The 14,703-nt window shown below is 36.1% G+C and overlaps 1 protein-coding gene across 1 annotated transcript; it reads right to left on the reverse strand.

Moving 5' to 3' along the window:
* Positions 1-4,305: 4,305 nt before the first annotated feature.
* On the reverse strand, positions 4,306-14,397 carry LOC129297252 (probable serine/threonine protein kinase IRE). Its single transcript, XM_054935614.1, has 12 exons — positions 13,993-14,397; positions 13,792-13,859; positions 13,491-13,667; positions 11,946-13,307; positions 10,851-11,017; positions 10,227-10,476; positions 7,640-7,732; positions 7,405-7,545; positions 7,185-7,277; positions 6,088-6,289; positions 5,870-5,955; positions 4,306-4,398 (listed from the first exon to the last, which is right to left on the reverse strand). Exons 1-12 carry the CDS (start codon positions 14,372-14,374, stop codon positions 4,306-4,308), a joined length of 3,114 nt encoding a protein of 1,037 aa, XP_054791589.1. The 5' UTR covers positions 14,375-14,397.
* Positions 14,398-14,703: the final 306 nt, after the last annotated feature.

The raw sequence follows: 14,703 nt of genomic DNA on the forward strand, positions 1-14,703 counted from the left end.
TGCCGCCACTAAACATAACTTATTATTCTAATCAAAATGAACACACCTCACCAGCTCCTGTTGCTCCCAATCTTGGGACCGGATTTTCCGGCGAGTAATCTGAAAAAACACACTTGTGGTCATACTCAATATTACAAGACAAGTCATAGTGTTTAAGTCTTCACCAGCAGACACAATGACCCTTACTGTTGGCTGTCACAGTACAACAAATTTGAAAGCAACACATGGGGGAGAGGGGTAATCCACTATGAAGGTGAATGGCTTTACTACAAAGCAACTAGACACAGATTACAGTAAACATGAAGCAAGTTCAATGAGGATGCAACAAAGATGCCTTATCCAAATAAGTTGGGTTAGCTACATGGATCATACATCGTTGCTCTATCAACAATAACTATTCAGAGATATTATTAACTAAAAGATCCTATTAGATAAATTTCTTATATATGCTTCTTGGTCTCCCCTCTACCTATCTTCAAAGGGCTAAAAAAAAAAACATCTGCCTCAACTTTCCTCACTAGTGCCTGCATTGGCCTTCTTTGTACATGCCCAAACCACCTCAAATGATTTTCTACTATGTTTTTCAATGGGGAGAATATGATCTGGTTTAGGCATTTAATGGCTTGCTACATCGAGAAGATTCATGATTGATTTGCATAAGGTAATGAGTTTTAAATTGAATGGAGGCAATATGAGGTGCACGACTGGAGACACTACACAGATCAGGCAGTTGTACTCTACATACTGCAAGTCTTTGAATCACTGATCGTGTTGGATAAGAAGAAAGTAGAAACTTGGAGGTTTTGTGTAAATTACAGGAAGCTAATCATCAAATCATCAAGTATTAAGTTCCCATTTCCAGTCCTAGATTACTTGATAGATAAATTACATGGTACTTGCTTTTTCTCTAAACTAGACAGCATAGGAAGGTATCATCAGGTCTCAAGGAAACCAAATGAGTCCATAAGATGGATTTTTACACACATGAAGGCCTGTACGGGGTTCTAGTGATGTGGTCTGGCCAAGATTAGATTTGGAGGGCTCAAATATCAACTTAAGGAAGAGCATGATGAGCACCAAATCCAAGTCCGTAAAAAATCCATTAAATCATCAAAGGTTTTTGGGTTAAAAGGCTACTATAGAAGATTCCTAATACACTATAGAAGCTTGAGCAAACCACTTAAAAGTGTTATGAAGGAAATATTAGAAGATTGAATGGAGTAAGGAAGCTGTTGTTTCCTTCGAAAAGTTGAGACAAGGCATGGTTTCTACACCAGTTAGCTCTGCCCGATTTTTTCTATTCCATTCACTATTGGGATAGATGCTTGTAATGAGGCAACAGGGGCTGTTCTTTCTTGAAGAGGACATCCTATTGCTTATGCAGGTAAACCTAGGAATGCTGCTACTCCAGGTCAATTACAGCCATCGTATACCAGAAAATACATGGACTGGTTTCAAAAGGGATTTTATCGGGATTTTCTTAGTCCATATGGTAAGTATTTTAGTGGTGATATATTTGTTGAGCAAGGCAATCCATTTTATGCCAATAAGAAATGAATTTTCAAGATGAAAAAGTGATTCGCACTTAGTGTTGGGAACAGAAACATAATCGAAGGAAATAGAGCAGCATAATAGGGTTATAACTTACAAGTTAAGCAAATACCTTGATAGATGGCAATGAGAGAACTATTAGGTAAAGGCAGGGGATGTTCTTGGAATAGGTGGTGAGTCAACATGTACATCAGCAGAGTTTGCAGGAGGATCAGAGCGTGTTCAATGGTGATAAGTCTGAAAGGAATGGAGACGAGTGACTTTAGGAGAGGCAATGTAGGGAATTGGGAGAACTTCGGACATATATATGATTAGCATTGCCAGAAGCAAAGCGAAAAGAAGTCTCAAAGAATGAAATATTCGCAGAGGTAAGGTAGAATAGTGTCTAAAGAGATGCAACGATAAATTTTTGAAGGTAAGAATACTCAAGGATGATACATTAGGTGGACTTGGCACCGAGTTTATGGTCACCAACGGTTAGATTATGAGGAAAACAGATCGAATCAAAAATACAAGGAAGAAGATGATGAAGAGGCTTATTTGGAAACAGAAGGGGACAAGAAATTTGATTATGCAGTACAGATGAGGCACATGATTATTAAAACATATGTACAGCATCAGTTTAAAGAAATGGAGGGCTACGTTTATGACAAAGTACTAGTAAAAATAAGAAGAAAACTCTTATGCTCAGCAACTTCATCTTGTTGTGATTACATGAAGAATCTTCAGTGAAAACGAATTTTTTCGAAGGAGTAAAATTGTGTCCTTAAATTGTGAATACATAAGAAAGATATAAAGATGCAAAATTGTTTTTGGCTTTAAGCAGAAAAGGATTGAAATAAGATAAAACCCCAGAAGAGTTTTCATCAAATGGCCAAATGCAATGAGAATAGCCATCAATAGAAGTCATAGTGAAGGCCAGAAACCAGAAAACCAAATTTTGTCAACTTCCATGTGATTCCAAATTCTAAAATATGATGAAACTATGCGTGTGTGTGTGTGTGTGTGTACGAGGACCCCAGAAGAACCAAAGTTAGTTGATCTGATGCATGTCCCTTTTATTCATGTAGTAGGAACTAAGGTTCTTCTCCTCTATTCATCGAGCATTTTCTTAGATCATAAGATCCCATTAAATAGCTTAGTTAGCCATGAAACTCTCCCTTCACCAAAACATTTCCACACTTCAATATGGATATTATTAGATCCAGTGGCTATACCATTATCCATGTTCTTAAGAGCTTCCTTAACCTTGTTATCGCAAATCCTTTGATAAAATGTCAAATCCATTTTTCTTCTTGAGTTACTAAATCTTCTAATCACTAGACGATAGACGAGCCCCTTCATTATTGAAAAGCTTGTTAAAGTAGACCTCCCATCCATTTTTAATATTACCATATGTAACTAAAACTTTTTCTCCTTCATCCTTTATGCACCTTACTTATTCCAAATCTCTTGATTTTCTTCCTTACTTTTTTGCACTCTTATAAATTTTTGTTTTCCATTTTTTTGTTCTAGACCTTCGTAAAACTCTTCAAATGCTTTAGAACATACTCACTCACTGCTTTGCTAGGTCTTATTACAATAAGAACAAAAAATAATAAGGCATGATAAAAGAGATACTTAAGGTCTGATTACAATAACATAATAGGAAATAAACCATTGACTTAAAGGGATGAAATGACCAGGCAAAAGACACGGGATTTAGAAGGGACAGCATGTCAAATACAAGGGATCCCAACACTTGATTAACAAACAATAATAGTAATACAACAATCAAGGGCATAAGTTGTTGACAGAAATGGGGTGTGGAGCATTCACAATTCAGTTACATAAAGAACATATCAAAAGTTATACAGGGAAAAGTTTGGATTGAGCAAATCCTCTACTAACAGTTTCAGAACCATCGACTAAAGTCCCACAAGGGGAGCATAGGTGAAATATGAGAGACAAAGTGATTGTTACCAAAAATGTGATCAAAGGAACTTGAATCAAGAACCCATGGCTCAAGGAAAGAATAGGTGAGGCAAGTAGTAGGTTTGCTGGTATGAGCAACAATGTAGCAACTAGTGTCCTTTGTTAGCTGGTACTGAATATACTCATTTAAGTCATCTCCAGTCAGTGCAATGGATGTAGAAAACCACTCCTCACGCAAAACCATTGCTTCAGAGCTTTCCATCACTGCATGGATGGAGGCAGCTCTAAATGACATATAGTAATGAAGAATAAAGGCGCATGAACTGCAAAAATAGGACATATGATTGCAAAGGATGACAATTCTAGAAGCTCTGAGAAACGGGCCATATAGAAATTTGCATGTGGAATGGCAGGAAGACTGTAGCAATGGCGTGGCAAAAAGCTTGCACTTCAGAGTTCTGCTGATCTGATCACTCTAATCTCGTTGATGTGGCCATCTCAAGATCTAGATGGAACTTAGGTAACCTAGTTTGAACAGCCATGAGATCCAGAGAAAAGGCACTACTAGAAGGAGATACAGTAAACCAGCTATCTATAACTCAACATTTAGATAGTAGACTAATTTGTTCTCCCCCATGCCCTCACCAAAGACCAGCTAGCTGATGTTCTTCCTAAGGTTCAGCAATACAATATTTAAAGCAATTACTTCCAAACTGGGAATGGATAACATATTTTGTCCAGTTGCCATCACAATTACCATTAAATAGCATACCCCTTTTTGGTAATATAGCATATGCATTTATCCAATAAAAAAAACGTGCCGCTCTAATTCTCAAATACTTACTTGTCAATCAAATCACATGCTTCATAGCTCATCTCCTCAGGTACATTTGGCCACTGTATGTCTCTGTTAATTATTTTGTCAAAAATTTGCTGCATACAGAATCCATGAGAATTAGTTTTAAGCTATCCATGTATTCAAATAATAGAACTAGAAAAATTTTAAAATCACTTTAAGATCCAACGATTTCAAACAGAAAAAATCATGAAAAAAAAAACATCAAAGGATAATCATCATTACTCTGATTAAACGGCAATAAAAAGACGAGTGACATTAGGTGGGGGGAAGAAGACCTTAGCACAACTACATGCAGAAGCCTATTAAATGGTTGAATTTATTTATTTATTTTTTTTTTGGCAATCCAATCGTTGACATTATGACCTGGCTTTACTGTTCTCTTTAGTATATCTGACCAGAAAAATAAGCTGTCCCTATTTCTATATGGTTGTCATTTGAGTGATGCTTCAATGTTCGTTATCCACAAGAGTAACACACAAAATAAAATATTTACTTAAAAAAAAAAAGAGTAAATAAAACGTTTCACCTTTGAAAGATTACAATATTATCATCTTGGTTCTTCAAAGTGTTAAGTGTAAGCCTCTCAATTTCTTCCCCAATAAAATTTTCCACCAATCTAGTTCCTTTATGTCCTAAAATGAGATCAATTGAATTGAATTATATTGAATTTTGATCTTGCACAATAAAACGTTCATGTAATCATTATGGTGATGAAATGGCAATTCATGGTCCAGAAAAAGCTGCAGATAATTCATGAATTTAGGCGATTTTGCTCCATTATAGCTTCCTAGATGTTAAACACGGTTCCTTCACCAGTTTGATAGCCACATAAGCATTATACTAGACCAGGTTAGCTTAGGGATCTTAACCAGGTAAACCCATGTTCATGAATAGTCTTCAAGAATTTTCCCTTTCAGTTTTTAATTTTCCTTTATTAGAAAGTTTTCAACTGGTTGGTTGCCCAAGTTTTTTTTACTATTCCTTCAAAGTGGTGTATCTAGTTATCAAAGGGGAAATGATACTTAAGGATCCATAACTTATAATATTGACAGATACTAACCTAAAAAATTAAAATCCCTCCCAATGATTATAAAAGTAAGTTATCATCCGTGCTTCATAAAGTTATTATTCATGCCTGATAAAGTGACAACTCAATTTTCTCGATTTACAAGGATGTTTTTGGATTGGTTGATATTTTAAGATGAAAAGACTCTTTTGACATGGGGAAGATGAGACTGTAACTTTAGGAAGCAGGAGTTTCAACTATTAAAAGCACCAATAGTAACTTATTGTTTTGGTCCTTGGGAAAATCATAGGATAACAAATAAAAATAAACTTTTATTTTTATTAGGGCAAAATGGAAAATCGTAGGCAATTAACGATAAAAAGTTAAGGTTAGGCAAAGAAGTATTTAAATGCCATTGAATAAAAAATAAAATAAAAAGAAGACTGAATATAACATAAAATAAAAAGAATGCTATCATCTCCCATATTTTTCCTGAAACTTGTAATAATATGACAGGCTTTTATATCAGAAACACCTACGTGCGGATGTTCTGCATTAAATGGTGGAATACCCACAAGGAGCTCATAAAGGATGATACCCACAGACCACCAATCTGCAGTTGCACCTGCAAGAATACCATAAATAAGAATGTAAATCAAATAAAATTAAATTCAAAAGAAGCAAAAATTTGAAATGACTAATTTAAAACATGTTTATTTAAAATAGATGAACTACTTAATCAGAAGATAAAGCAAACCATGTCCCATGCCGAGAAGTATTTCAGGTGCCAAATAATCTGGGGTGCCAACAACTGACTGCTTTTGACGTTGTTCGACTTTTGAAGAACGATCTTTTTTTGGTTCATCATTTCCTACAAGATCATCAGTAGAAAATGATGAAGTTGATAAGTCATCCGTGCTGTGAATAAGACCAACCTTGGAGAGCCCAAAATCTGTCAACTGTCATGAAAGGGATTAGAATTTATAAGAAGCAGCAGCTTTTACTTACATTGGTGCGCTGAATTAAGATATATGATAATTAGTAGAAGTGAGAACAGATAATTTAAAAGAAACAATGGTAAAAGAAAGAGCAATTAAAAATTGGGTGGAAAATCTGTAATTTAATTCCGCACACTCAGCATATTATTCTTGAAGTTTCACACGTGAAACCAGCGCTCACAGTCAATAAGTTCAACCAAAATACAAAGCACCCTCATGATAGTAGGAAATGAACTATAAGATAGAATTTTAGAAGAGATCAAACCATAGAACATACAAGAGCCCTAAGAAGAGGATGCCAACTTCCAGAAGTGTGCCAGGGACGAGTATGTTATTGGAAATCAGATGGTTCCTGTTATGTTGTTTTATGCAAAATAACATGAGAGTAACTTTTCCTCGAAAGTTACAAAATCACTTCTTCAGTCAGTTAACAAACAACCGCTGAGGAAGCTTCACTAAACGCAATTATTTGGAAAGAAGGCTAATGAACAATGAAAGCGAAGGGTTCATTAAGAGACAGTCTGTGGGCCGTACTGTTACTTGATAGAGTCTAGGTGGCATACGAGATGGTAGCAAAATCCTAAATGACATTCAAGGTCGTCATCAAAGTGACAGCTAAGTCATCTAAAATTCCAAACATTCCTGGGATTATTTACAAGACATTGGAGGCCCAATGATCATAGTAATATCCAAAAGAATGAAATTTGCAAAAATTAATTTGGAAATCCAAGAAAACGAGGCTATCCAAGAAGCATCATCAAGGCCTCTTATTTTCAAACAGTTCTACAGAAACATAGCCGCAAAAAGAAAAAAAGATATGTTTCTTCCAAGTGCATTTAAATTGTATAATGCTGACCTTGATGTGACCATCTTGGCCAATCAACAAGTTATCAGGCTTCAAGTCTCTATGAATTACATGTAAGGAATGTAAATACTCCAATGCAAGCACCTGTTAGAAAATCAAAGAGAAACGGAAGAATGAAAGATAGAAAGAAAAATAAGTCATTGTGAGAACTGAACTGAAATACAGATAAATAAATGCAAGATTAACAAAATACAAAGATTAGGACGCTTACAACTTCGGCAATATATACACGTGCCATATCTTCATCTAAACAACCTAGATTTCTCAATAGAGAGTAAAGGTCTCCACCATTTAAAAATTCCATAACCAAATAAAGATTTTCCCTACAAGTGAAAGAGTAGAAAAATCGAACCTGTTCATCATTGAATTACATATATTAGATAAGTATATCCATATGTAAAACGTCATCATATGATAAGAAATTGTAGGACCTACTCATTGCTCACCACAAAGGGATTTCGAACTGATATAAGGATGTCTCGCTCAGCCAAAATACTTTCAACTGCATTTTTGCGGATCATATCAGCCTTTTTCAGAACCTACAAAATATTGAAAATATTAACTATTTTCTAATTACCTTGTTAATTACTTTGGAAACAAGACTTACAATAGGAAACAATAATCAACAAACAATTCTGGATGAAAAAGGGCTTCAATCGGACATCATTATCATATATATTTTAATCAAAATAAACAATGTTGTGTTCTCGAAGGATTAGATAGATAAGTACTCCAATAAGTGGAGTGTGATGACAAATACAATAACACATGCCTGTGTTTAATCAAAATCATAAGATGGTTCAGAAGGCAGAGTAATCAAGTCAAACCCTCAAACTTCTCTTTTTCCATCTCCACATACATATGTTACACGGTGAACATGTGGCCCTACTTATAAATGCAGGCGTGTTTATTGTCTTTCCTTCTTCAGATTTATTTAATTTATTGTATATTTCCTTTTTTTTATTCTCTTGCATTTCATGATATTTATCAATATTCAAATTGTTTTGATTTGTTGATTGAATGATATTTATGGCTGACTTGTTAAACTATGGTCCTATGTATGAATTTCAAAACTTACGGAACAATGCCATGAATGAGAAAGCAACCCCAATCTGATCTTTTCTACATGGTGTCAAAGCTGGAATATGCTTTTACCATCCCTCACTCAGATTTGGCCATCTCTCTACCACGAAAGTAGACAAACAGGGTATGCAAAACACGTCATTTGACATGGCTACTGCAATACCTCTTGTCCAAGGGACCCTCAAGGCTTCTCCTTCTCTCAATACTAGGCAAAGTGACCATCCAGTATTCTGATGTACATGAAGGGAAAAGGTAAGGGGGTACTCCTCATCATATTCTGTGTAGAAATACAAGGTTCGGGATGCTGAAAACAAGATATTCATATCTTGGTTGGTCAATTTAATGACAAACAATATTTGAGAAAATTTTCTTCTTTGTTTGACTGCCCAAGAAATATGGAAGGTAGCTAGAGAAACATATTCTTAAATAGAGAATTCAGCCTTCTTGTTTGAAGTGAAGGACTTGTGCATGATTTGAGACAATGAGAGATGGACGTCATTCAGTGCTATAACATGCTCACACAAAACATTGGCCACAAGTTGATCTTTATAAGTGGTCATGTATGTCAGAGGCTGCCTACTACAAGCAAAACACGAACAGAAGAGAATATATAAATTCTCCTTGAACTCAACTTGACTGTGAGGAGATTAGGGGGAGGAATGCAGGATAACACCCACTTCCAACAATTTGAGAAGTGTTTCCAGCAATTATGAGGGAGTAGTGCAAGAAAAAATTGATTTTAGAACCTCAACTGTTCTTAATGACTGTCTTGAGGGCAAAAGGACACAGACCACTGATCACAAACTGAAGAAGGGAGGAAATCTCTGGTTGTGACCATTGTCACAGGACTAGTTACGCTAGTTAGCTAGAAGTTGTATAGAAGACCATCCAATTTTCAAGGTGAAAGAAAGTAATATACACATGGATATATGTTCAGTAAGGAGCAGTTGGCACTTCTACAGAAGTTATTTGTAAACCAGAATCAGCCTGAAAATGTTGAAGTTGATACCACAGTTCAGTCAGATAATACTCCATTACATTAAGTTCTCAGGCTCCAGGGAGTGAAACTTGAGCAGTTGACTCTATCTAGAGTTAATGACCATATGACAAGTTCGTCTCTACCCTTGATCACTTTATTCCGTATTATAAAGGTTTAGAATTGACAAGTCCTTAGAACTCAACTCACCTTACCTTCTTTTTTAATTACAAATAAAATAGCAGTAAAACTTGCTAATGGTTCCAATTAACCGCTTCTGGGTTTGGGACAGTAAAGTTGTAAGATACTTTAATCCTTAAAATGTCCAATTGGTTCCTAATTGGCTTGTAATTTACAGTCAAGAAGACTGCCAAGTATCTTGATTGTATCACTGACTTCTTCGTTGGCTGTCAATTTTAGGTGTTTGAACCAACGCAGACAATTGGCAGCTGTATAGAATGGAATGTGCGGGACCTCATAGATGGAGTTATATGCAAGAAAAAGACCAGTTCAAATCAACATCTCAAACAATTAAATGAAAGAAGACGAATAGTTTTAGTATAATACCTAACATGCCCCTCCCATAAAAGAAGAAATTAATCTTATATAAAAAAAATATGAAAGCACTTTTCCAACATCAACGGCATTTTACAAAGAACAAACAAACAAATAAAAACTAAATATTTCAAGATTTAAAATTTATAGTGTTTCAAAAGAACCCCCTTTCTAGTCCGCCCGCCCCCCCCGGGGGGGGGGGGGAAACCCTTTTGGACAATCAAACAAATATTCAATTTCACAGAAAGCAAATGACACTTGCTGCAGTGCTCTATACGAAAACGGACGTGACATATCTACCCACCGAATGAAGAAATACACATACGGACAAAGAAATAAACCTTCAGAGCAATTTTTGTTTAGTAAGAAACCATTTCCATTTGATCGAAAAAAAAAAAAAGAAAGAAACCATTTCCAACCTTTATGGCAAACAAATCTCCGGTTGCTCTTTTCCTGGCTAGGAAAACTCGTCCGAATGCACCTCGGCTTATTGGTTTTATTATTTCGAAGTCTTCGATGGAGGTTCGATCCCTAGAACAATGGTGAATTGGGCTAGCACGAAGGCTTCGAATAGTATCATCTTCCACTGAACTCTCTTCTTCAACCAAGCCATTCGATGAGTCTACCTTTTCGTTGTCTAGTTGATCGCAAAGAGATAAATATTTTTCCCTGTAAAGGGAGTTGCATATTAACAGATTATAGATAGCATATGTACAAGGTTTTTCCCCTTTGATAACCACAAATGTAAGTTTTCTTGCAGTAATTTTTTTTTACTTTTTGGCCAACTACTTCTAGGTATTTTGGAAGCCACATTCACACTCTCCCATCTTGTCATAAGGTGGTAGAGATGATGATACGATGGGCGTTGGCATGCCCGGGTTGAAGCAAATATTGACCACCACCACCAACAACAGGAAGTTTGAAGACTTGATCATCGGATACCCAAAAAATTGGTGTGGAAAAAGACACTTGTTCGAAATTAAAATGAGCATGTGACAGAGAAAAAGATACGAACAGAGAAGAGCACACTAAAATATACTCACGACAAGAGAGTCTCTATGCGTCGCCCAAAAGTTTCAACAATGAGAGCATCGACCTTTCTGTCCTGAATGGTGAGATTAAGTTCTTCTACGCGACGACTTACATAGTTCAAAGATCTGTAGTCATTCACATTTGCAACAGAACGAGCAATTTCCACTAGTTTGTTAATCTGTCATGACAGTATATTTATCAATGTGATAGTAATAACTAAGAAAAATTACAAAAAATAAAAATAATAAGACATTATAAAGGAAATTATTAACCAAATGTTTGAGATGTTGGGAGAATTACACGAAATCTCATGTAAAAAAATTAATTACTATAAAATTTATTGATAAATTAAACTAAATTGTATTAACAATATAATTAATTGTTAATATAATTTAATTTAATTATTAATAAATATTATTGTTATTAATTTTATTATATGGGATGTGATTGTAATTCTCTCAATCTTTTATTCTCCTGGAAAGGAAGACCTATCCTCCCTTATTTACCAATTCTATACAGGTCTTTCTTCTATTTTAATCGAGGAGAGGGGGAAAAGAAATATATTCTCCTGTCCTTTAGATTTGAAATAACTATACATACGCTATTAAAAAAAATGAAATGTACAAAAGAAATATATTCTCCTGTTCTTTAGATTTGGATCATTTTTTATTTTTATTTTATTTTGTTGAAGTGTTTTAATGTAAAATAAAACCTATTTTTACTTGCATCATTCATCATTTTTCTTTTAAAATAAAATATATTAATATTTAAAAAAAATGAACAATGTTATTTAGAACTAATAATTGCAGTTCCAGCTTTACTTTAATTATATATATATATATATATATTAATCTTATAAATAACAATCACTCTCAGTGTCATCTTTGTGTAACTCTTAATTTATTATATATAAAAGCCAGCATTAACATTAAGAAATGCGATAAAGATCACAAACAAAGACATGAGTGATTGTTGATCCAAGTACATTTTTTGACGCAGAATATTTGATTTTATGTCATCTAATTTTTTGGGTATATTCTGTTTCCATTTTCCGAAGGCTGACAAGCACGCAATCAAGGAATCCAAGCATTAAACTTAGTGCTTACCTGGAAATAACTCTCTAGTTCCAATATTGTTCTTCGCCCACTTAATAACATTTCTATCTGACTTGTTCGTGGGGTTAATAATGGTGATCTGGGTGTCAAGCTTCCGACTGAAGACATCTTTGAGCATTGATCGTGTTTGAAATATTTTTCACATGACCTTTTTGGCAAAAGGTTCAGATCATCCTTAATAAAAGTATTGTCAGCTTCGGGAACAGAATCAAGCATGTCTTCTGAGCCTCGACGAGATAAGCTGTTTCTCACGAGAGATAAATCATTGAACTCATCATGCAAACTTGAAGTAGATACTCTCGCATTCTCAAAGCTTTCTCCAGGACCGTCGGTACTTTTTGGGGTACTTTTTGGGGTGCTTTTAGGTGTGCTTCTTGGTGTCCATGATTCGATTATCTTTTCAATAGTTTCGGCAAATCTTTCAAGCCGTTCATTCACGTTAAGACCTTTTAAATCACATCTATCGGCAATAGTGCATATTTGAGAGTGCTCCTCCACATACACAATTGGTATTTCAACCTCACATATTCTGCAGATCATTGAGTTCTCATATGTTAGATTGTGGGGATCTCCCCAGAATCCCCAGTGTACCTTTTGAGCTCTGGAGGATAGTTCTGACTGTTCAGGATTGGATGAATCAGTATCCACGTTTTCGACATTTTCTTCTTTGACATGAACCTGATCCTGTTCTTCCTTCGACGGCAAATCTTCGGCATCCTGACCTTTATATTCACTCTTTTTCTCAATATGACTAGGAAACTTTTTCCAGGATGAAATCTTATAGCCGCTTCCAGTTGAATCACCACTTCTGGAAGTGTCAGTTGCAGTATTCACATTCCGATCAGTTTGAATTTGAGTTATCTGATTGTCTGGTTCTTTAACTGCAGACTTGGTTCGCTGTTCCTCAGCCATCTCGTTTCCACCAATGGATTTATGTTCTACAGCATGCAAAATTTGCTCTCTATAAATGCCAAGATCACTGAGTTGGTGAAGACCCAGAATGTGATCTTGTTCATAGCCATTCTCTTTGTTGAACTGCACGAGACGTGTGCATCGAGTGAGGATAAACAGTAGGCGTGTATGAGCTTGCTTGAGAATCCCCATCGGTAACTCTTGACGCCTGTCATCTAAATTCTGAACAATGGCTTCGCAGTTCATCCAAAACTCGCTGGGCGACATCATTGCACATTGTTGGGCAACAATTAACAGATCCTCCAAGCTCTCTCTACATTCAGGATGAGACCCCAAAGTTTTTTCCAGTAGTCCCACCAAATCTCCGGCAAAAGCACTTAGGTCAGAATCTACTTCTTCCTTCAGCTTTCCAAACTTAGTTCTGATTGCAACCTCAACCTCCTGAAATGTTCATGTTAAACAAAGTGATTATGTATAGTATATGCGAAAAATAGAAATAAAAAAAAATATAAGTCTTGTACAAATTCATGCAATAACACTCTCAATATATCATTTTACCAGAGTAGAACATGTCAATGAATAAATAACTGAAACAAAAACTCCTCATACAGGAATCAAAAGTACCTCGATATGCCCGAATACACGATGTTTCCAAACTGGGAAAGCTTTGACTCCTCTTGAGTTGAGCTCATGAGAGTAGCTTTTGAAATCGATAGGTTTCTTCTTGCGTCCACTTGTGACGCGCAGTATTGCTTGAACGCGCGGGGACTGCAATTCTTTGGCAAATATGTCATCGTTACCCTATTTGAAATGCAACGTGAGAAACCTGATAGCTACCTACACATCTCTAACTCGCTAGAAAATAATTGAGTTGAAACAACTTTGTTGAATAATAATTCCGAATTGATAAAGACAGTATTATCACCTGCGTGAGAGGAACAGCATGGGAAGGAGCTCTCGATAATTTACTTTGAGTTCCATATATTCTCTTTCCTAAGAGGAGAAAAATCACCACACAAGTAGTAATATGCAGTTATCAGTAATCGTTTCATCCGTGAGGTTGAAAAGCAAAGATATGCCAAATATATAACGACTAATACTATTTTTGTTTATAATAATCTTGTACCCAAATCCGTTGAAACTACAATTCGATCCTCAGTTCCGATGCAATCCTTGCTCGAACTGGGAGACGCGCCAGCCAAGGACGGAAACCGAAGAGGCGAAGAAGCCGAGCGAGTCCGAATGTGATTGAGCCCTAAAGAGGATGCAAGCAAAATCGTAGGATTAGCTTCTTCGGTTCGCTCCTGTTCTAGTTTACGTACCGCCTCCTCGTTCCTTTGCTCGCCTTCATCCTCTATCGCAGTCCACCGATTCGGAATCGGAGGACTTTTCTGGAGCTTGGCTCTGGAGGATGCCGGCGATGATATCTTCGAAGTGGAATCATAGCCGGTAGGGTTCGTCGGCGATGTATTAGAGAGATGCGATGGCGGCAGCGAATTGCTCGACATCGATCATCAGTTTGGAGGTTCTTCATGGCATTGTGATCACTATGAGAGAGGGGGGGGGGGAGGGGGAGAGAAGAGAGAGAAAGAGATGAGGCTTTCGCGGGAAGGAGAGCGAGTCTAGATCTTAATGGTGGAAGGGTTCGTTTTTAAAATCAAACAAAATAAATAAATAAATTTTGATAGACTTGATTCGAAGGAGAAATCTTCATGTTATTAGTTGCATGAAGGGGGAAAAAGAGGGTTAGTTATATTGCAAGATTTTGAGCGATCACGGCAAACACGTTATCGTTCTTTTTGTTCTTTTTGTTTTTGTTTTTCTTTGGTACATTTTT

This window comes from Prosopis cineraria, unplaced genomic scaffold, assembly GCF_029017545.1.
Source record: "Prosopis cineraria cultivar Desert tree isolate PC_DT_omini unplaced genomic scaffold, ASM2901754v1 PC481, whole genome shotgun sequence".
In the NCBI taxonomy this organism is placed as follows: Eukaryota; Viridiplantae; Streptophyta; class Magnoliopsida; order Fabales; family Fabaceae; genus Prosopis; species Prosopis cineraria.

Bases quoted from the DNA above. Each gene is read 5' to 3' on its own strand.
- LOC129297252 (XM_054935614.1), bottom strand. From the start codon at position 14,374: ATGTCGAGCAATTCGCTGCCGCCATCGCATCTCTCTAATACATCGCCG. The intron at 6,290-7,184 runs GTCAGCATTATA...CTTTCATGACAG, and splicing joins GCCAAGATGGTCACATCAAG to TTGACAGATTTTGGGCTCTC. The intron at 5,956-6,087 runs GTTTGCTTTATC...GTATTCTTGCAG, and splicing joins ACTTCTCGGCATGGGACATG to GTGCAACTGCAGATTGGTGG.